Source organism: Zonotrichia albicollis, chromosome 1 (assembly GCF_047830755.1).
Source record: "Zonotrichia albicollis isolate bZonAlb1 chromosome 1, bZonAlb1.hap1, whole genome shotgun sequence".
Classification (NCBI taxonomy): Eukaryota; Metazoa; Chordata; class Aves; order Passeriformes; family Passerellidae; genus Zonotrichia; species Zonotrichia albicollis.
Window position 1 is genome coordinate 118,378,484 of NC_133819.1, and position 24,627 is coordinate 118,403,110.

A 24,627-nucleotide genomic window follows, 5' to 3' on the forward strand; every position below is an offset into this window, starting at 1 on the left:
ATCCAACAAAAGAAAAAGAACAACACACTACTCCCAAAAGGCCTCAAGAAGTCATTTTTGTACACATGTACAGAATCATACAGATGCCCCTATTATTACACAAAGTCAAGAATAAAACTTTTAGGCAATTACATTTATAAAACAGAGTACAGCAGCATATATTTTTTGAAAATACTAGGACTCCAAAGGGAACCACAAAACTGGAAGAATATGTCTTACAGTCTTTGTTAAAAAAAAAACAAAACCACAATCAAAAAACCCTAAATCTTTTCTCTACAATTCTTTGCAAAAATTATCCAAGATGAAGATAATGGCCTTTGAATTTAACAAAATAAACCCAAGAACAAAACCAAAAAAAACCCTCATGCAACACTTCAGCCTGAGTTAAAGAAAAAAACCACAGGATTTCATATGTTTATCTTGCTTTCTAACAAAGAGTCCAGAAGAACTGCCAACTCATTAATACTCTGTTCTTCATCTTCATTCACCCCCATTATCAAGAAGAACTGCTTTTCAAAGGAAAAACTGATAAGCTCACAAAAGTGTCCTAACAAGTATCTGAAAATGGTGACCAAAGCAGAGCAACCATACCCTACTAAAGCAGGGACTCAAAAGAGTTCACTCAAGAGAAGTCTTAACATGACAATTTAAATCCAAGTGAATGAAGGAGTCAAAATATTTGTCCATTCAAATAGTTACCACAAGCAGTACTTCACAGGACTTCCCTACATGCATTTACCAAGACAAAGCTTTTCTTCTCTTGTAAACATCTCTTCTTACGAAAACGAGCACAAGCCAACCTTAAATATTTGAAAGTGCTACAGTAGAACACGAGAAAAATAGGAAAGAGCATGAATCTTATCCTAAACAGCTGAACTGTGCAAAAGCATTATTTTAACACCTATTATCTCACTACAGATTTTTTGAATGTGCAATCTCAGCATGACTGCTTGCAAACTTATTTTTCTTCTGTAGGTGAACCAGAGGAAAAGAAGATTTCTTACTTGAATTTTACTGCTTATTACCATTTGACTGCTGACACATGAGGATGGAGTTTTGCCATTTTCTGCATATTTGGACTACTCTGAACTAAATGCACAAGAACAATAAAGGGATTGTTTTCTGTAGCTGCAGCTCCAAAACTGTACTAACTACTGCAACCATTTAAGGAGAATTTCTCAGGATATTGTTGCTTGTTAAAAGGGACAGAAGTACAAGAAACACCTTGGCTCCAAAGTAACTATTACAGCAGACATTGGTACCCCTATACATGCCACTTTTTTGGTAATACCACTAAAGCCACTGCTTCACTGTACTGATGTAAAGCAAGGTCAGATGTGTAGCACTCCCCCTAAGAATAACACCTTTCCCAGAACAATCAGAGTGAAGTGGACAAAAACTGGGAAGCAAACCAACTTGGGGTTGGCTGACTGGAGGAGGTGCATGTGGTTTGGGCTTTTTTGGTTTCTTTTTACTTCTCTTACATGGGGAGTAGGGGAAGAGGGGAAGAACAAACTTCTTGCACGTCCTTTTGAAAATTACACAAATCCCTCAAGGCAATCTAATTGTGAAACCCACTTTGATTCCAATAAATAAAAAAGAACAGATCTTATCATACGTTATACAAACAAGAAATAAAATAATAATTTTTAATTATTCTACTTAGATATGGTCAAGTAGTTAATTATTAAAATCATTATTTGAAATACAAAATAAACTCACGCTGGTAGAAACATTTCTCAAAATGTTAACTAAATTAATTTAAACTTAAAAGATATTTACTATTAATAAGAAATTCAATCTTGAAATTTGTAGGGAAAACTGAAAGTTATGGGAGTGGACAACATTAAACCACTGTACACATCACAACTTCAATACACAATACAAGTGTTGTAATAGCTAAAGAACAGAGGAGGAAAAAAGCATATGAATTCCTATCATTAAACACCAAACTGCAGTAACTCCTTTTGTACCAGAGAAACCACTTGCTGTTATGGCATTCTGACCCAGAAAAAAATCCCAGAAAGTAATAAACCTTCCTAACAAAATCCTCACAAATAAAAAGAGCTTTGCACTCAATATTCAGAAAGTAGGCTTACTATTCAGTTTCCTTTACTACAATGACTTAACTCTGGAAGACAAATTCCTCAAGAGGGAATACAGTCTTCCAGTTTCTGCATCAATGAAATAATTTCTGTCTGCATTGCGGTGCTCATTTTTTATTTCATATTTAATTTTAAATGTAAACAAGCACTGTAACTTACAGGGAAGTTCAGTTAATAATATAACATGCCTGCTATTGGAAGAAATATCTTCTTATATTCATAATTTTTTCAGTGTCACAAAACTTAAAAATTCATCGTTTCTTTTATAGTGCAAAAATTATTCTCAAATTTAAATGAAAATAAATTGTATTTCCAAGCAACTTTTCAAAAATAATGCAAATAAATTTTGATATGTGACCTTTTAAGGTCACACTTGAAGTACAAGGTTTGAATGCATGATAAGACAAGCTTAGAATAGAAACACTTTCATGTACTGGCAGAACTCCCAGCTATATCAGGCTGCATAAAACAGAGATGGAACAAAGCATCAGAATATTTCTGCCTGTATACGACTGTCAAGAAAAGGATATCCAGTTGCTATACACTACATAAAAGAAAAAGAAAAATTAGGATTATAATTATCCCAAGTATTATCTTAGTCACCATTATAATTAACACCCAATCTGTAGCCATTCAGAGTGCTGGAGATTCTTTGGAGTGACTCTCACATTCACACCACTGCAAATTGATGCAGTTATTACATGGGTTTTCTATAAACCATGAAGGGATTAAACAAATGAACACACATCTTCACAAAGACTTGCTTATTTCTCCAGATAAAAGTAGGAAAAATAAAATTATGACAAGCTGATTTTTATGGAGTGTGATTTGAAATAGCAAATCATAACATCCTAATGTACTACTGATAACTTTGCCTAGTTTGATACATTCAATTTTGTCCTCTGCCCAAGTGTTAGTTACTATGCTGGGGGGTTCATTGCTTTGTTCATTTGTTTAATTCTACAGGTTTGTGTGCTCAGTAGAGGTTTAAATTTGAACAAACCCAACTAAAGAAAATCTAAAAAAAAGTAAACTTAACTAAAATTTCTACCATCAGATATGCAAGAAGTATCTACCCAAGGCTTGACTGAAGTTGAAGAAGGCAGTGCTTTAAAAGACAATACCATAAAACATGTCTAGAGATTGAAATATTGAAATTTCCCTTTGAAGTTACACAGTCAGCAGAAAGACATCTCACAAATTACAAGGAACAGAAGCCTAAACCATGTTTCAATGCCAGAGAAGAAAAATTCATGCCATGTACTGTTTCTGAAGGGCAAGAAAAATGAATAGACTTGGGGAGAATTCAGAATAGAGGAAAGACAATACAAAAATACACTACACAAATAGTCATCTAAGTACAAAGGCACATTTAAAGTAATTTTAAAATGGACCTGGCCTAACATGTTAACATAAACAATGTTTTCACGCTGGAAGCATCTTAGGTCCTGCATCTGATAAATTTATTGATAATCACAACCACCTTTCAACATTCAATATAGTATCAAGCACCAAATTTCAAAAACATTCTGTAAGATTAAATGCTTTCCACTAACATTGATACATTAGAAGAAAAAGAACAAAAATTGCTGTGAGGTACACACCCAATCTTACAACTTCCATTAAGGAAAAAACCCATCACAATGAAATCAATGTAAGTTTTCAAACCAGGAAAAAACAAACAACCAGAAATATTGTTTTGACTTAAAAATAAAAAAGCGAAACACGAACATGCCAACTAAATTATATACATTGCTCCCCCTTTATTTGTACTTGCCTAGCAATACTTTAGCATCTTCCACATCAAAATCTCCATCTCCATCAGCATCATATATCCCAAGCTTTCCTAGAAGTGCAAAGAGAGGAAGAAAAGACAATTAGGGATTTGGCCATTTGTGTCCAGCACAGTTTTCAATATGTGATAGTTGACTGTCAATGCTAGGTTGTGACCACCTGTTCTTAACAATCTAGCTGTAATATTCTTAACCACATTTTTAATTTTCTGGGAAATACTACAGATATTTCAAATTTCTTTCTGTATTTCCTGCACTTGAGACCAAACACAAATTTGTCTTTTTCCTGTGTTGATTTTGCAGTCAGTAGATTTAAAGCAAGTCTGTAACATGTACTTGACAGGGACATGCTTTGCTCAGAATAAAATTTAAGTTCACAAGAAACATTTAACATGTTTGAGGGAAAATAATAAAACAAAAATTTGTAAAATAATGGCCATTTGTTTTCTGATTACATGCTTCCTGCAATTCTAAATTCTTGGGAAAGAGATAGCTATATAGGTATATAGTTTTTAGAGCCAAGTTTACAGAAAGTAAACAGCCTACTTCCCAGACAAGGAAAACCATTCAGAAATTCTATCAACAACTATATAACCTTCCATGCAGACAAAATAAGATGTTCATCCTTTCATGTAAGACTAATAAATCAGTTTTCTCACTCTTTGTTTTAGAAACTGCAGCTCTATCAGCCCTAAGTATATGCAAAAGAAGAACTCAGTTTCTATTAAAAGAGAATTTTCAGCATAGAAGCATGGTATCCAGGATTTGAAGTGTTCTGGGACCACCAAACTAGTAGGAAGTTATCTAATTATAGGCTTGATAAAATTCAGACACAACTTTTAACAGGATCAAACTCTGCAGAGCTTGCAGAACTTTGTGTCCTTATAGTCTGACAGTTTACTACAATTGTCATCCTCTAAATGAAGGCAGAACTTTCTTGCTATGAAAATAAATGAAATTCAGTTCTTAATATGGTACTTAGAAATCAGTTTTGTGTAAGAAAAAATTTAGACTTGGGTCTAGAATAGAAAAATATGTTCATCACCATTGTATGGAAGCAACCCATTAGAAAGGAGCCATATCTGTTTATGGATAAACACAGCAGACTGGTGCAAAAATATAACTCTCTAGAAATAAGAATTATATAATCTTCAAAACCATGAAGAATGAGACAGATGAGAAATGATCGAGCTTCATGTCATTGCAGAAGAAGAGTAATTCTTAAAAAAAATTGAAACCATAATAAAGTAAACCAAAACTTCAGCCAAGGCACTGTAAAGCAAGCTTACTTCTCTAATATCCTACCTTGTAGGACCTCTGACAAGTTATAACGGAAATCCTTTGCTTTGGCTGCATGCATGGTAAAAATACAAAAAACATTATTTGCATCACTAGACCCAGTTAAGTTTCAAATCAGAAGACTTTTTTCTGAAAAAAATCAGTCCAAAAAAAAAAAAAAAAAGAAAAAGCATGTACCAACAGATGTGTAAATTTTGTAAAGCCACCAGGTGCAAAAGTGCATGTTGAATCCTACAACATCAGGGAAAACAGATGTACCTATGGACATACATCTTGAAATTTGAGATATTACTTTGTAACCTTAAATATTATATTAATAGTACTGTCTTAAAATTGTCTCATTGAGATAGAATTATCACTGCTATAAGCTTAAAACTGAGGTCATTCAACATCTCACTCATGAGAGGATGACTGATCAGTTGTCCTGACCCTACAGGCATCACAGTCCATCAGAGCAGAGCTAACATTAACTGCCTACTTTCAACCACTGCTGTGAGTTTCTGAGAGCTAAATTCAAACTGCATATTTAGCTGACCTCTCAAATTAACTACAGTATACATGTTACAAAGACATCCTACAGGATGTTCATACCCTTTTATGAAAACCCCATTTTAACATTATAATAGTGCTCAGCATTAAAACATACATTTTGAACTACACTGCCTATTCTTATCATGTAGATAATTTGCAAACACTACAGTAGACATATCATCTATCTAAAAATATAAAATGGCATTCATTTAATGCATATTAACATTATTAGAAAAATCTTAAGATTTAGAACTCTTACCTAGAACTTCTTCATAATCTACAAGTTCAAACCAGACAACTGCTACTGATGTCCAAACTCCCAGCAAAGCAATTACCATAAACCAGGTGAAAAATGAGCTTCCAGAGAGGCCTTCTTTCTTTCCATTCTTGCCTCCTCCATGCTTAGTCTCTGTTAAAATAAAAGAAGAAGAAAAAATGGATGTAAGAGTTAGAAAATTGTTATTGAAGATACAATTATAAAACTTGGTGTTTATGATTACACAGAATACAAAACATTTCAATAACAATGGTGGGTTTTGTTGTTGTTGTGAAGTTTTTTAGTTGGGTGGGTTTTTAAAAACTTTACCACCTTTATTTGCTCTCCATTTCACTGTGAATTACTGCGAGAAGCTTGATGATTATCTAAGCAAAAGCCTCATAACCAACCAAACACCAAAAGCCCTGATCTAATTTGTCTTAAAAGTTAGCTGGAAATTCTGCCTTGCTCCCCTTTGATGTCTATTTACACAGAGCTTCACATTTTTGAGATGCTTTGCATTTGTTCCCCGGCAGTTCCCAGACTGCCACCAGAGGCCAGTGTGGCCAGCAGAAAAGCTTTACAAGAGAAGCATTTCTCCTAAATCGGCTTCAAAACTAGTCAAAATAGCTCACAGAACCAACGTGACAACTCAAATAGCCTAAGAAAACTCTAAAACCTGAACTATATTAAGGATAAGACTTCAAATTCGGAACACTTTGCCAACTATTCACTCCATGCTATACAACTCTGGAATTTCAGTCCTGTGGAACATACAAGTAAAAGGATGACACAGAGACATAACCAAATCATGGTTTCACTTATAAGTGCACAAATGGAAAGTAAATATATATAAAAAATTACACATAGTTGTAAACAAATGACTGCAAAAGACTTTGACCCAGCATATGTGTAGCAAGTTTCAAATGGGCATTGTCACCACAGAAGACATAAATTGCTTAGTCTGTTGTTTTAGGATTGTTTTAGTGAAAGAGGGATATCCATATACATATATAAAAGTAAATAATTATGTACACAAAATGACGCCTGCTTGTGGCCTTCTCCAAAGCTCAGGTCTGCTCTTCTGCCCCCTGACATTACTACTGAAAGGGTGGCACTCGGCTGCAGTTTCAAGTCCATTAGTCTATTCCACTTCATTCCGTTCTAAAAAGCAATTTTTGCCTGCTCAGCCACATGCAGGCCCAGTTATTCAAGCAAAGCTATTTCTTACATGATGTAAAGAACACTGCAAGAAGCTTTGTCATGAATATTGTGATAAACTAAGGAGTTATCTTTATACTAATGAAAGTAATGTTAGATGTATTTATCAACACTGATCATAGAAAAATACTCTTAGAATCTAAATATCCACACAATTGTTTTTTAAAATAAGTTGGTGTATCTGAAAGATAAGTAATGAGACGGGTGACTGACTTGTTTTTGTAACAGGAACTATATATAAGTACTCTCTGACCCTGCTTGCCAGCAGGTTTACAACTGTAATAAAATACTCTTTTATTACATTCATTGTGCTTTATACAAAGTTCAGACCAATATAAAAACCACTGACCCACACTAACTCTTATCCAGCTCAGCATTTTACTGAAAAAAAAGAATTCTTTTATTAACACTACTCCCTTCCAAGATCAAACACCCACTATTTAGTTTCTTTTCTATATTAAACATAAATGCCCAATAATATTCAGAGAAAAACTGAGGTAACTTAGCCTCACATCAGGCATATATCATTTGCTACTGCACAGTCCTCTAGTTACATATCTGCAGGGTCTAAACACACAGCTCATTTTAACATTTCTCTTGTGGGAAATGTAGGGGTAGTCTGAAGGACAGACAAGCAGCGTCTGCATTCAGAAATATGCTCAACTGTAAGAAAATTACTTACAGTACTCTGAACTGGTAATATTAATACTGAGAAATAAACAATTACAGTATGTAACAGCAGGGCTTCACTACACCTGTGTAGCAGGGCAGTCAACGAAAGATTTGCATATATTTAAAATTAAATCCTTAGGTTAAAAACAGTTTAAATTATTCCAGACTGCAACTTGGTTCTAGAGCAAACAGGAAAGAGGATCTTAGTGCATTTCACACTATTTGCCTTACTGTTTTCTACCATTTACTGCTATTTGCCTTCCAAGGAAGAAGCTTTACTTATCAGAAGAACAGAGAAACGAACGAAAATACAACCTATATAAGTAATCAAGCAGAACTATTCATATTTTTTCCAGTATAAGAGATTGTTTCATGCAAATTCCTCAAAAATAGATTTTGCTATAAGAATGTAGTTCACAATAGTCACAAAGGCATATTTTTATTCTGGGGCTTTTTACCTTATAGCAAAATTATCTACCAAACTCTTGAATAACAACTCAAGCATGGCAGCTTGATCACGCAACACTTTTATATAAATGGAAGTTATGTAAGAAAAAAAAAAAATTACCTATGAACTGCACAAATAATGCTACATGCAGGGTCAGAACAAAACACTGCAAGAACTGAAGCTGGCTCAGAGCTCATTCCAAACAGTTAATTCTCAACTCAAGCCCTTTCCCTGCACATGCTGCCAGCCATGCCAGAAGTAGGTCACTTGCCATATCTGGTAAGCCTGTGCTTACACCACCAGATGTCTTTATGCAGACATCAGAAAGTCTTAAAGCACGGTCTACCGCTCAACAGCAAATCTATAAAATCCTGTACCTCACTCAGCCCCCCAGTTAAGTCACATCTAGCTAAAAATGCACGAAAATTTTTTACTTTAACTTGCCTTCAAGACATCTTACAATTTTACATTCTCTAAAAATAACTTCGAAGTCAAATATTTGAAGACAAAACAGTATCTCTTATGCTAAGTTATGCTCTATTAGGCAAAATATTATTTACAATTAACCACCGGCCATAAATTCATGGAATACCTCTAGTCCAGAGAACACGTAATCAAAGAGAACAGAGGCAGCCTGTAACACAGACTAGACAGCAAACTGGCAATAAAACATACAACAGTAAGCCAGTTATTTTGCTGATCATAAAATCAGACATAACTGCTATTTGCAAGTACACATTTTCCATTTGCTCACAAAAAAAAAGGTTAGGATGATACCTGTGTCGTCAGCCATAACATTAGTGCTCGATTTCCACCAACAGAGCGAGTGTGTCAGTATATCCAAAAATTAATGCTGAAGGCAGAATAAGAAATATCCTCAGTTATCCTCCTGTTTGCAACAGGAGCAAACAGGTTTCCTAAAGCCAGCTCAGCTGGAACCTGAAACTGGACCCAAGAGAAACCTCTCCTCCAAATCTATTTTTAGAGCAGTTACCCTCAGGAGCCAAACGCTTTTCAGAACTCATATGGCAATCCAGTTCTGACGACAATGAAATTCACTTACTCCTCCTAACAGAGCATCCTGGGTAGTTGATCCTTTCCCCTCCCCTTAATCCTCCAACATCAAAAACAACAGCAAATGAAACCAAGCACATTGTACTGTAGTACTTCTGCTGCAATTTATGCCACAGTGCCTGATCTCTCAGGACATTAAATCCATTCGCATAAGCTGAAACACAAGTCTGGACACAAAGCTTGCCTGCTTGCATTTGTTACATTGGCCCTCATCCAAGAAACTTTCTCCATGTTGGCATTCCCCTACCAGGCTCTGAGTGCCCTGCAGAGACTGCTCATTTGAAACTTGCTAATTATTTTAAGAAAAAAAGAGACAACTACTTTCTATAATGTAGTTTTGAGTCTTCTAAAAGAGTGACTTGAAACCAACCTCATGCATTCTTGTCAAAGAATTTTCGTATCAGAAGTGCAACACATTGTATTTACTTCTGGCAGACCCTTTCCAGAAAGGGTTAACACTAAATTATCTCACTCATTCCTCCCTTAAATTCAGACAAAATGCATACTGCCTATACAATTTAAAGCCAATGTAAATTAAATCACCAATTCACCTTCTTCTTAAGGACCAGAAAATGAGCAAAAACCTGCTAATACACTTTTCAACATTTTTTTCCATCTTCAATTTTATCAAACTATGATTTTCCCATTGCTTATCAAACAAAAGCCAGCCTCTTTCAGGTGGAAGCTAGAAACAAATTAATTTCTCATTCACTACAACCATAAAAAAAGCTTTAGTATCCACCACTCTGCCCTCCTATCCCCATGCTTCCTAAAATAACACAGCTACCAGGCAGACAGAGTGAACACAAGAATACTACAACTACTTTGAAAAACAACACATATCTCCTGTGGTTTTAACATCCAGCAAATGCAATTCCCAAGAGTTCAAGGGAGAAAAATTGAGAAACAGCACTAGAGCTTTTCATATGGATGAAAAGACTTCTCATGTGGATGAAAAGGAACTACAGGCAGTTCATTCTGTAACTAGTGTATCTTTTAACTTTAAAAGATACACTAGTATCTTTTTATCTCACTAGAATCTCTTTAAAGCATCCACTATCCACTTGAATACATTAAATGGATCAAATGCTTTAAGAAAGACCTCCTGATTAATACATTTCAGTAATGCAACTGATGCACAAGCCATTAAGAGCAAAACACGGAGAAATTTACACAGATTAAAAGTAACTGAACATGGAGAAATAAAAAAAAATTCAAATTAATTTTACAAGCAATGATATTTATTCTATTGTATATAAACCACATCAGAATAGGCAGTCTAGAGCAAATTCACTTCAGCTGCACCTGCATTTGCAGACACCAGATCTTACCATAAGTGCACACATAAAGCATTTAACTGATGCTGAGAACCTCCCCATCCACTGATATATATTTTGGGGGGATTGCTCTGAACCAGACCTTACCTGCCTGAATCCCCATAATGATTTCAGCACACCTTTTGGCACCTTTCACTCAGACCTAATTCCATTCAGGGACAACAAGCACAAGGCTTATAAGGAAAGTGAGTTGAGAGAATCAAGAAATTAATTTAAAATGTGCATTCCAAATCTGAACTAACACATATATGTTGGCCTCTAGCCGAGTACCCAGAGTTTTATTCTTGTGCCCTTTAAAAATTAATTGATTGCAAGAAAGACAACTATCTTTCTTCCTGAGAGGGGGAGCTACAGCTAAAATGGGGAAACTCTTCAAATTCATCAAAAGGAAAAAGGACCAAGAGAAGGATGGATCAAGGTTAGCTCAAAATACCACACAATATCATTTTTGTTAGTTTTATAAAAGACAAAGGTTAAGTTGAATATATACCTACTTAGAATGCAATTTGACATTGGGACAGCAAAGTGAACAGTGTAGACTTCTGACAATGTCTCAACTCTACTGTGTTCAGATCCTGTGACTGCTGCTTCTTTTTGAAGTCATTCAAATTGCTTCCATAACACTCAAAGTTATTGTTCTTCGCCTGATTTAAGTGGTGAAGAATAATAACCACAACCATGATAACCATTCCAAAATTTAAAAACTATCTTCAAGTTAGTTGTGCTACAACTATTCAGCCCATGTATTTTGATTAATTTTACAGAAGCATAATTGACAATTCAGACTAGCAGCATTAGTTACACCTCTACGTCACTACCAAAGTGTAAGCAAAGAAATTTAGAGAGGAAAAATAGTCAATTATGAACACAAAATGTCAGGCTTCAAATCATCAAGCTAAGCCTTTTCACAAAGGTAATTAGGAAGTTATATGGAAGAAATTATGATTTATCACTTGAAGATAAGGGTGCACAAAAGCAAGCAGTCACTAGAAACTAGAAATACACACTAAAAGAAAAAGCAATAAAACACTACCCTCAAAGAAACAACTAAAAATCACATTTCATAAGTAAAAACTATCAATCAGCTGGATTAAAGGGAGATTTTAGAACACATGCTTTTAAAAACAAAATGCAGTGTGATAAAAAGCAGATACGGGAGAGAATCAAAAAGCTAAAATAAGGTACAAAAGAACCATCTTATCACCAACAGAACAGAACTAGTAGCAGTACAAAGACAATAACAACCTCCATTTCATAACCACGGCCCATTACTGCTTGAAATTTTTGCCAAATAATCTTGTCCAATATGATTAATGATAAAGCAACTGCTGCAAGTCCCTTCCACTAATAGATCTGCAGATCTAAACTGCAGATTTTAAACTGATTTTACACAGAGGGGTTTATTGGATTGGTCTGTAACAAGTATTTTGACTGAAGTGTCTCAGGAAATTCAGAGCTTTCTCTGTTGATTTCCCCTATTTTCCCCTTTATATCAAAATACAATGGTTTTTTTCACTCTCTGACTACAGAGAGACAGGTCATGTGAGTGTATACACACACCAACTTTTTGTAATATGTATTTTATAATTGACTCAATAAGCACATATTAAACTGTTGCATTCCAAGAAGTCCCTACACCATAATGATTCCAAGTGCTAATCAAAAATCAAAATTATTTTCATCCTTAATTTTTACTTAGTGTTACTCTACATCAGAGGTGGAATAATACACTTTCAATGGACAAATCTGTGCTTTTATGAACTATATTTTTTTAAGGGTGACAGGGTAATTATTTTCTCTGTGTTCACTTTACAGATGGAACAGAGATTTTTACTAAAATATGTATTATATATTTATGAAATATTCCAACCTTAAATTTTCACTAATATCCATACTCAGAAATTTTTGTTTGTTGTACAGTTATGGCAGCAGGGTCTTTAGAGGTAAGATATAAAGTTTAAGGTAAAGGTTCACTTTCAATAAAAAATCTTTGCAATATAAAATTGATTTTTCCTTTTAGTTTCTAAGACATTTTCTTCAGCACTACAACCTTAATGGAAATTAGGAGGAGGGGAAATAGCTTTCTAATTATTATTTTCTCATTAAAAACTAGATCTCTGATCTGAACTTTGTATAATCTACACTATATGGTTATAAAGATACCTTGGCAGGCTGCCAAAAGACTTTAATAATCTATATCAGAAACTTACTGATTAGGAATGGAGAAACTAATGGAACAGAAAAAAAACTAACTTCAAAGGAAATACAAAGAGCAGAATGTAAATTTGAAATAAAAATTTACTAACTGAAATGCAATTTTGGCTCTCCAGCTGACACTTCACAGATTTTTATCTTAGTATTTGAGGAACTTTTCCTTATTTCACATATAATCAACCCAAACATAAACCTTTATGTCCTTAATTTTCAATCCCTACAAGATTTCTCACAGTAAAATAACCCACTATACAAACAATCTAAAAACATAAATACTGAAAGCAAGAGAAAAGCCATAAATTCAGGATTAGACAACAAACCAGGCTCATTGTGGAGATGCCGGGAATGGCCAACTGAAGGGGGCAAAAAAAAAAGGGATACATCACAAAATATGTAAAAAGCCTCTAGGATCATAAGCATCCTGCTGAACTTCCTTAGTGAAAGGAAGCTCCTCCCTTCAAGAGATGAAGTGATTCCATTGAAACATCTTCTTGAATTCCTCACTTAGTCAGGATGTGAAAGATCACTCAGTTCTGTCCTCTAGGGAACACTGTTTGAACTTCTTTGTAGGTCTAAAAGACATTTTTAAGTACACTGAAAGGTATAAGATCAAAGCCATTTTAGTCCCTCAAAAATCAGATCTGTGATCCTATTATCTGAAAATATGCTTCAAGTACAAGAGACACATATAGGTTTTCAGCTGTTTTATATTCAGTTTATAAAGAGATGGTCAACAAGTCCATTTCTGAATACAAGCTGCTACATTTCAAAGTACTTTTAGGCCTAGAGATAGCTTTCTGACTCGCAGGGAACATCACAATATTTAGAAGAGTTTTTTAGCTGCAAGCTAAGGCAGTGTGTTACTAAGTCAGAATTATTTATTCTTCAGAAAAAAAAAATAATTCCAAAACAAGAATAAGATTACCATCTGGCTGACAGAAGTGTCATCCTCAGGCTGGGACTTTTTACATTTATTTATTATTCTTCAGTAGTTACATTTTTTCTGATGATAAACAAATCCTATTGCTTTCCATTTACATGATTCTTCAAAGACATACACAACAAAAACAATAAAATTTATACCCAAGAAATCTACTCAGAAAACCCATCACAATAATGACTAGCCTCAGGGTTGTTGGTTGGTTGGGGTTTTTTTAAAACCCTAAGGATTTGCCTCTATGAGAAAAACAGTCAGAAATGAAAGGAGAAATTTAGTGAGAAACTCTGTCCTAGGAGGTTGCAGAGTTTCAAGAGACTTGTCAAAAGCACTTGATCTAAATACAGCAGAGCAGTGGGCTCGACTTGCAGTGCAGGCTCCACCCTTCTCAGTGAGATCTGCAGAGACCAGCTGTTTGCCCCATAGGAGCTGCTGCTCTTAACAACTTTCTTCTCAAGTCTTGTTTATCTAAGCATAACTGATCAAGTCAGAGAAGGAGAAAAGAAGACAGAGATGCATACTCGTAAGATAAAATCCTGAATCTGCACTTGCTTCTTTTCTAAATGTGATACAAAGATGATCACTTCCAAAACCTAGTCAAATTTTGTCCAAGCCATGTTTTGGCTTTTTATTTTACTTTTTGATTATTTGGACGACTATTTTTTGGGTAGTTCCTCAAGAGGGATTTATTACAAGGAAATAATACACACACATGTGCACACAGCTTAAATGACTAAAAACAACATTGTTTACAACTTGACTTTTATAATAAATACTATCAACAGCAATATATTTAAATCAATATTTAGTGCATCTATCACTATCTGAATACTCTGGACTACTTTTTCTTTTAAACCTTTTCTCCACAAACTTAAAGACAGTACAATAACAAGCTTAGACAATTAGCTCTGGAAGAAAAAATCCAAAAATAGGCGTCGTGTAAAGACAGAATAAAAATGTTTTGTTATACATTTATCTAATCTAAATAGATTTGTACAGAAAAGTCCATATTTTTCCCAAACACTTCTGTCAATTGTCTCTAGTTTTGTTTTTATGTGTACAGAAGCACAGCATAGAATTAAAGTCAAAACTATGTAGAAAGTGCCTCTTGTAAACTTACTTGACTCAAACATCAAACCAAGAGGTTTAAGGTTAAGATCACATACTTAAAAAGAAATTCTAGTTTGCCTCCTGCTGTAGGAACAAAATCTCTGTAACATCAATGAGTAGATAAACTACTAATTTTAACTGTACAAATTACTTAAGGATTTTTAATAGCTGCTATTTTGATTAACCAGCTCTCTCCCACAGAAGACTTGGAAATAAGATCTAAAATTATACAATCTACCTACCTTGCATTTGAATGATTTAATGTAGCCAACAGTCCCACATAATTACTAGGTTAATTAAATAGATGGTTGTATTTAGGACGGAGCAGAGTTCAGGGAAGGTAAATGTAGAAAGGAAATACAAGAAATACTTGGGCCTAGAACATGCAAATTTTGCTGGTGGTGACCTTTAAAAAAGATTCTATTACATAAGGTTGAAAATCCTCATCACCGTACATAACATGCTGGCATTAATTTAAGGGTATTTTTTCCTTGTTCCATTTTCCTATCCTGTAATGTGGGTCACATCAATTTGTTTTAGCAACAAGTCCTAATTAAGCCACAAAATAAAGAAAACAGACTATGTTGGTTTAATTCTTTAAATTTTTCTCATGCTTTGAGGGAGCTCGCGTAGAAAAACTCCAGTTGTCACACAAGCACCTAAAACTCTGCTTTTCACAGGTTTCTGCTCATGGAAAGAAAGAACACTTCAAAATGCTTAAAATGCCAAAAACTTATTAGTTTTCAAGTCTGATACTAAGCCAATTTAATTAGGTGTTTGTTCATGGGGTGCTATACACTTGCAACTCTTATGGAGTACAAAACAGGTTTTAGGTATCTCATATGTTACTTAAATATGTTCTTAGGAGACCTCAGTTGCAGAGAAATTGTTGTTTATAGAACCTTCAGGCTTCAAAAGATATGTTTGTATCTTCTAGTCACTATGTGTCCTCTAGCTACTATAGAAAGAAACAGGACTACAGTTACACACTATGTGAACCTTCTTTAGGCATCTTTAAACTTAAAAAACATCAGCATGAGGAATGAGACAGTGAGATATGTTGCATTAGCGATTAATTGTCAGTTAACTAACAAAACCTCAGGCAATAAAACTGCTAAACCAGAAAACCACTACTGACTAGTTACAATTCCCTCTAGCTATTAGATGTTGTGTAAAGAAAGTCTTCAGGCAAACAACTTGGTAGCATTTGTTACATCAGGTTAAGTACATGCATAGTAAGAGTGCAACTCCACATGAAGAAAACTGCAATTGGTTTAATCTTTGAAGTTCTAACAAAGTTGAACCACACATACCGCAGTATGTTCAAACTCAATACATAGTTATCTGCATACTTAATTTCCAACATGTTTCAAGACACATAACATTATGAGTTCCACTTCAAAGCATAGCTCCAAACTTTTCCATGCAAAGAGCTAACCCAGAGATGCAGTTAGGGAAAAGATTGCTGCAGGTTATCACACAGATTACCAGATAGTGATCTTCATCAGGAAAGAACTGCTTGGGGCAAATCAGAACTTCACTGCTCAAGTTCTCTACAATGAAGAATTCAACACAAATTAGCACAGGAATTCTTATTAGATGTTTCAAAGTGATTTCAGCTGAAAATGAACCCTTTCTTTTCATACAGGTGATCAGCCAAGTGGTTTTCAGTTCCAAAAGACAGCATTATTCAAATGTCACCTCTTTATGCACTCTGTAATTAGAAATAATCTTGACACATAGGCCTTCCCCTGCTAGTAAATTTTCTTATCTTTACTGAAGCCCTTATATATCCAGCTATTACATCAGCATAGCCAACCAAACCAGTCACCTTTCAGTGTTCACTCCATGGCTCCATGATTACATGATTGAACATAAAACTCTGGATTTAATTTCACCCTCCCCTAATGCCCACCCACTCATTGTCATCTCCTCCCTCCTCCCCAGATGACCTTCCATAAAGCCACGCATTGAGCCAGCCTAGGAAGGGAAATAAAAAAATCAGCTTCCTGCTTATCAGTTCCCTGTGTGCTTCACCTCACACCTGCCCAGCCAATAATTCAGGTACAGGGAAGGGGCATTGAAAAGAGGAAAGCTGCAGAGCAACCTCAAACTAGATTAAGCTGACTGCAGACCTGCAGCTCAAACTGTTAAAAAAATTTAACTTCTTAATCCTCCAATATGATATACATCCTTGGTGCCTGAACACTGAGTATCTATGACCCCTGATGGGGTATCCTCATGTGCATTTTCAGAGGTAATTGCCAAAATGTGAGAAAACATCCTCCAGTTTCCTGTCTCTCTGATACCAGAGATACTCTAAGTTTTCCACCTAGCATTTTAAACAAGCCTTATACTCAAAAGGCTATTGAAAACGTTATCAGTTAAACACTTAACAACATGCTCAAAAAGCACATTGCAGCAAACACCCTTGCAGATGTGAAGTGCAACCTTCCTCCATATCTGAAGCACTGTGGATAATTTCTTTTAGCCCACAGTGACTTCTTGATTACACATAAGATCCATCAGAAAACACAGAGCAGGCCCAAGATTTCAGCCCACACTGGATCAAAAGAGGCATGAGAACTTTGGTGTCTTCATCAAGTGGTAGCATCTCTGGAAGTTTCCAGAGAACTTTCCCAGTGCTTCAGAATTCTTCAGGAGAAAGAGAACTGAAAGGAATGTATGAGGCTCTTTGTATTTATGTCCATCCTGTTACACTTAAGTATCAATCTTAAAACCCAAAATAATACATCCTTGAGAAAAAGTAAAGGAAGTAAATACAAATACCTGGCAACATGGGAAAACCAGAAAGGCATAAAAGCATACACCGTGTTCAAACTGATTGTTTCTACCTCCTTTGGCAATCAGCTACTGCACCTGCCAACACCTAATGGTGTAGAGAAACTTCCATTCAGAGAAACCTTAAGGGTTGTCCTTCTAGAGCTCACTTGACTCTAGCATTAGACAAATTAATCAAGACTCTATTGAGGATTCACTATTTCAATGCAAATCTGCTCAAGTGAGCTGAGAAATACCTATGCTAACCATTTTAAGATTTTTTTTTTATTTCACTTTAATTGAATCAGAGCTAGAATACGGACTTGTTTGAAGAGTTACTACCTCCAGTTTTGTAGTTTTGTACAGGACATTTAGAAAATAAAAGGAAAAAAAGAAAAAAGAGAAGAATGGAGAAGAATCAGAAAGTGTTGTAATTTCACCAGTGGTACTGCTGCAATGTACCATGCAATTTAGTGATGTCTGGACCATTACTGTTCCTACAATTTTTTAATTTGGCAGACTATTTTACAATATTTTAAAATGTCTTCCAGAAAGGCCACCCTGAATAAGACTCAAGACAGATGAATTATAAAGAGCTGTCTACATTTCCATGGTTTTGCTATTTGTATTAGCATGTGGCATTAATGGTAAAAATACAAATAGTTACAAGCAACTAAACTAGGCAATAGGATAAACTTCCAAAAGAAATCACTGCAGAATTTCCTAAACAGTATACAAAGTTTCCATCACTGAGACACAAAATATTTCTCATTTGCCCACAATAGGCCCACAGAAACTCTAACATAGTAATAACAATTTGCTGTACATTTCTGAAGACCAAAAACATAACAAGAAAAAACTTTGACATTGAATTTAAAAAGCAAAGCACGGAGCAACACACTAACTGAATCATGAGAATTCTTTTTGGTTCAGCAAACTCTTGGACTTTGGTCACATTTGGTCAGCAAACAGTTTGACAAGTCAAAACATTTGTTAAGCTCCACAGAGCATCCCAAACTTACATCTCACTTAGGACCTTCAACACCTTAACACCCTTTTTCCTAAGAGTTTCAATTAACATAAAGCAGGAAATAATGGATAGATTGTAATACAAGAAATCAGATGACACACTACACAACTGTAAAGAGCATAAACAACCACACTGGACAGTAGCTGAGGTCAGAAATTAGAGAGACCAAATTTTTATATAGATAAAAGCATCACATTTAAACAGAATCCACAGTGTAAAAAAATGAGATGTTATATCACAGCACAGCTGGGTAGCTGAGAGACATCACAGAATGGATGGGCGATCCCACTTCAAGCACTGGAAGCACTGAGGTGAAGTTCACTGTTCACAACAAAAGAATTTCAGTAGTAAAACATGACCTGTTTAGTTGATGAATTTTCTCTGCTCTTTAGGTTAACTAGAGAGCTAACGGAGATCCTCACCCAGATAAAAGCACATTCTAAAGTAGTCTTTACAACAGAGATGAGATAAAAAGTGGAAATTCTTGCAAAATAACAGGCACAACTTCTTTTTAAAAGTGATACAGTGAACTAAAAAAAGTTGTAATAACACAAAATTACATTTGGATAAGTACATCAGGTCACCTTGAATGAATACCAAAAAAGCCCCAAATAAATCTGAAGAAAGTTGAAACACCAAAAATCAATGAAAGAACTACAGCAAGAGGCACTAACTAGAAGGTCCAAAGGATGAGTGAAAGGAGTTAAAAACATGGCAATGCATTTGCACATGTAAGGAAACCACATGGTTAAAAGAGCAAAATGAGAAAAAAAAAAAACATCTCCTGGGATCTTGCAGAGAAAAGCAGAGGAGGTCAGAAGATTCTCAGTCACCACTGTAGAGATTAAAGAAAATTTACCAAAGCAATGTTAAGAGTTCTTTGTCATCATAGAGACTGAAGGCAACACGACCTCAGAACTGAGATAGGACTATGGGGTTTTTAATATAAAATACAGTTCTTTGTAGATACAAACAATGCTTTAGGTTGGAAATGTGTGGTTTGTACGGTGCCTAGCCTAATGGAGAACTCTCCCACTTAACATCAGAGATGCAAAGAAAACAATTATTGCACAACTTATCTTCAATAAAAATCACGTTTAAGTAAGTCTTCACTTACATACTGTAAGACACAATGTACCCACAGAGCAGCACAATGATTGCTGCCTTATGATCTGGGATAGGTAAGCAGAGGTTACAAAGTAATCCATCATTTTTCAGCCATTTGTATTTCAAAAGTTAGCTGGGCTGCTGATCCTCAGTCTTGCTGGAAGGCTTCTCCACAGGCACCTGCCAATGTCCAAGACATTTCCACATTTCACATCTCATGAAATCTGAGGGAGTTGATACATGACCAGGTATTATGCATTTGTTTCTGTAACAAAACTGTCCTTCATCTAATGATGCTTCAAGTAACAATGAAGCAAGTATCTGTTACTTTGTCCAGTCTTTAAAACTGATACTCTTCAATTTGAGAGGCCACATCTTTAGTATGGATTCTGCAAGCTAGAAATAAGCAGCCAAACTTTCCAGTAAAGACAGATAATAACAAACACATTTTTCCCTCTCTAAGTATCCCCAAACTGTTGAATTTTTCCCTGGTTTTCACTTCTGTACTCTAAATAAAATCATTGGCATAGTCATACGAGTCTGTAAATGTAATTTTCAAAGAATAAGTAGCACTACAAAGCTAAAACAAAGTGATTTTTTTAAAATTAGGACTGATTTGAGAGCTTCTAGTACATGAATTCTGAAAGTAAAAGCTAAAGTTCTATTTCTAAAAGATGTTTAGTTCCACTTTTGACAATACAGTGTACCTGAAAACACCTACATAAACTACAGTTAGAACTTAATCTTTTTGTAGTTTATTGTAAATATTTTCTGCTAGAGAGACCTAAAAACAGATTACTGATGCTGGCATTGTCTTGAGTGCACAGATTTTGAAATAAGCTGTTAGCCTCAGTGGCTTGAGCTGTGAGCAGGGCCCTGGCAAGAAGCCACATCCTCTTTTAAGAACTGCTGTGAAAGTGAATATTTCTATCAAGCAAAAAGTGCCTCAGGTTTGAGGTTTTCATACTTCTCAGTCTCAATTACTTGCTGTCTCAAAATCATTTCCTCATCTGACTCTCACATCCCTTGACTGTGGAAAGCTGACTGGCTGCTGTGAGCACTCTGCTCCTCCAGCTGTTCCTTTATTCACACAGGAGTTACCACTCCTCACCTCTCCCTGCAGCTGCAACTATGAAAACAGCATCAGCTTCACACTGTAATTGCCATAGCTGTCTAAGGGATTCTAATGGGAGTGTTGTACACAAAAAATTAATGAGGTTACATGTCAGTAGAGTGCCTAACACATTACCCATACTATTTCATCCCCCCAAAGACTTCTTTTAATATAAAGAGAAAAATTTTTACTCAGACTACAAATAAAAACCCATAGAATGCTTTCTTTATTCAGTCAGAGATAGTTTAGCAATAAATTTATTTTTCAGATATTGACAAACATGTAAAGTGATATTTAAAATATTAACTACCATATTCAGTATTCAAAATTACAAAGGGGATGTAGGTTTTCAAGGCATTAAAATTGAAAATCTGTATTTAGCATGCTTAATACTGGGTGATCATGACCAGTCCAAGCAAAAACTGTAATTTACATAGACTACAGAGTATAGGCCAGCAACAGAAAAAAGGATTTTAAAATAAAATTTTAAAAAACACTTCTATAAACATTGAAATAATATTTCTAAACTCTTTTAAGCTTAAGTATATTTGAAATCTTTCCCTCTTAATTCATTATGTGATAGGCAAACTAATCCTATATGGCTCAGCCTTTAATGAACATTGTTCTCACTACGATTGCTACATTCAAAGAGAGACAACAGGTATTATTTCTGTGTCCTCACCACATTTTATCACTGGAGCTCTGTGCCCACCAAACTGGAATCCAAAGAAGCCACGACACGTAAACACTCGGTGTGTGGTAAAAGCCCTCCTTTCTCCCGTACAGTGCGCATGGCTGCGGGTGACTCCAGCAGTACAGACACTTTTCTGCCCTCTCAGGCGCGTACTGCTATGCTGGGAAATGGCAATGAACACAAAACTTTCCCTACATAAAGTGTCCGCACACAGCGGTCTGTCAGCAGTCTGATCTGTCAAGGGGTTCCTTATTGGTGGGGTGGGGGATCACTGCCTCAAAAAAAACCCTGCCTGCATTTTTCTGAGACTCTTCCTCCTAGCCTCGATAGTTACAGAAACCACCAGCTTAGGTGCTCCACCTACAACAGATCTATCTAATAATTTTGACCTAACCAGGTCAGTCTGAGGAGATATTCCACATCACAATTTGGATACGAGAGTATGAAAGACTTGGGGCATCCCCGTTCCACCTCATCTCCGGGAGGAAGCGGTCCCGGGGGTACCCACGGATGCTGCGGCCTGCCCGTGCTCATCTCACCCCTTCTAGGGAGCTTCCGAGGGGAGTCCCCGCCACCCGGGCCCGACAACTTTCTCCTCCACGTGAACTGCCGGGATAGGGGACGGCGGGAACGCGAGGGACACATCACGGCCACCGACCCTGCGTCTCCCTCCCCAGCTCCCACAGCGCGGGAGGAACCAGAGGGGCCGGCAGGAGGGAAGGGAAGGGAAGGGAAGGGAAGGGAAGGGAAGGGAAGGGAAGGGAAGGGAAGGGAAGGGAAGGGAAGGGAAGCAGAGGCAGGGAGAAGACGCAGCATCCCATCACTTTGCCTGGCGGCTGCCCCGCATCGCAGGAAGGGCCCTTCCCTCCCTCCGGCTGCGGCCGCCGCTGGAGCCCCCGCCCCTTCCCCGCAGAGCTGCTGCCTCGCTCTCGTAGCAGCGCCGCTCACCTCTCTTGGAGCCGGGGCTGGGGCTGCCGCCGGTGGCCCTGGAGCTCTTGCGGGAAGCCATCGCACCTCCCGTCGGGCAGCGCAGGGGGCGGAGCGGGAGCGCGTCGGGAGCCGCCGCCGCCACCCGAGCCCTGCGTGCAGCGGGAACGCGCTTAGGCCCCAGCGGCGCGACCCCGAGTGCTCCGCGGCCCCGCCCCCGCGCCCGCCGCCAGCCATTCGCGTCAGAGAGGAGTGGCGCCGCTCGCTTCGGATTGGCGGAGGCGCCGCGAGGGGGCGGGGTGGCAGCCCGCCGGTTGCGCGCGCCCACCGCGCTCTCCCGCCGCTGCCGGCCCATTTGAACGTGGCACAGGCGGGCGCGAGCGGCGGCCTCTCGCGAGGGTTCGGGCGCGCGCGCTCCGCCAGGGAGCGGGGGCGACCCCGGCGCTGAGTGAAGCAGGCTGGGGGGGGAGGCTCGGGGGGACATTTACATGGCGACACTGCCTAAAGCATCCCGCCCTGTGCCCTAAACCGCGCTCCGCATCCAGTTAAGCGCCCAGGTTGTGGGAACACTTCGTTGATGTGTATAAATGTCTAACGGTGCCAGGATGGAGCCAGGCTCTTTTCAACGGTGCCAAATAATAGGACAAGAGGCAATGGGTGGAAACTGATGCACAGGAAGCTCCACCTGAACATGAGGAAGAATTTCTTGATTGTGTGGGTGACCAGGTACTGGAACAGGTTGCCCAGAGAGGCTGTGGAGTCTCTGTCACTGGAGACATTCCAGAACCATCCGGACACAATCCTGTGCCGCGTTCTCTGGGCTGACCCTGCTGGAGCAGGAGGTTGGACCCGATGCCCTGCTCTGGTCCTGTCCAACCTGACCCGTTCTGTGCCAGATTCCACAGAGCAGCGGGGCAAACCTTCCAGAGGGTGCCTTTGCAACCAACGGAGTGAAAGGGTTTGAAGTTCATCGCCTAAGATGATGAGGTCCCCACCAAGGCTTTTTGAGGCTTTAAAAATATTTTTAATTGACTCTGATAAAATAAACCTGGGGTTTTGCAGGAGTTCTGGATGCCTCTTGGTACCGATATTCAGTTTGAGACTGGGATAAATACCCAGTTTGGCATGACACTAAAAGTCTGAAAGAAAAAAGCAAAACCCAGCTTTGAGTCCTGACCATAAATACAGTGTTTTGAGTCAAAACAAACAATTTTGCAAATTTGAGAGCTTTGCAAGTGGATGTGTGGAGAAGGAAGCATTTACTCAAATCAAAGGCTAGCACTGTGTTTTGGATAGTAGTGCCATGAAGCCAACCAGAAACTAATTTACTGGAGAGCATTAATCGGTATTTTTAAATGGGATTTGCACTTAGATACTTAGTCAAGTAACAGGATATCACTGTAGGAACATTGATATCACTTTAGACATTAGAAGTAAAAACAACTAGTTTTATGAACATCAAAAAGAGTGAAGCCTACTCTCATGGGAGTTATTTTGCATTTAGTGCAGTTGGGTATCTGAACTTGGTTATGACACTCTACCAGAGTCTTATTTTCACAGGATGTGTTAGTACTTAATATTTTTTGAGATGCTTCCCTTTTGTTTGGTGAGACTAAAGCTGCTGGACAAGTTTAAGAGCTGCTAGGGAGGAGTAGGTGTACTCATGACTACATAGAATTTATCACAGAAAAGCTAACAGGATGAATTATTAACATTTCAGCAAATTGGAAAATACAATGCAAGGAAGAAATTGTCCTAAGAAAAGCACAAAAAAAAATTGTAATCTGGTACTGGGATTACTGAAAATACAGTAATTAGTAAATAAGTGTGTGTGGGACTATATTCTTGCAAGTAGCAATTACTGTCAATTGAGACAACAGCTGTTTGTGGTTAATGTGGGACACAGTTTCCTGAAGATACACTACTGGAAATGGCACTTTGGTAAGAAAAAAAGATACTGAGAACGTTGAAGCCACT

At 37.3% G+C, this 24,627-nt stretch overlaps 1 protein-coding gene across 10 annotated transcripts in view; it reads right to left on the reverse strand.

Annotated features, from left to right (window-relative positions):
- The window catches only part of ASPH (aspartate beta-hydroxylase), a 113,176-nt gene extending 90,149 nt beyond the window's left edge, over positions 1-23,027 (reverse strand). For 4 of the 10 annotated variants that reach the window (XM_026791521.2, XM_026791505.2, XM_014271584.3 and 1 more), the window contains exons 1-4: positions 22,672-23,027; positions 5,988-6,137; positions 5,204-5,248; positions 3,883-3,951 (exon numbers count right to left, since the gene is read on the reverse strand). In XM_026791521.2, the coding sequence (XP_026647322.2) occupies positions 3,883-3,951; positions 5,204-5,248; positions 5,988-6,137; positions 22,672-23,005 (598 nt within the window). In that variant the 5' untranslated portion in view covers positions 23,006-23,027. Of the gene's footprint in view, positions 1-3,882; positions 3,952-5,203; positions 5,249-5,987; positions 6,138-8,445; positions 8,805-9,102; positions 9,365-16,485; positions 16,551-22,671 lie in introns of those variants that run through there. The other 6 variants (XM_074551470.1, XM_026791510.2, XM_074551475.1 and 3 more) reach the window with 6 other exon arrangements.
- Positions 23,028-24,627: the final 1,600 nt, after the last annotated feature.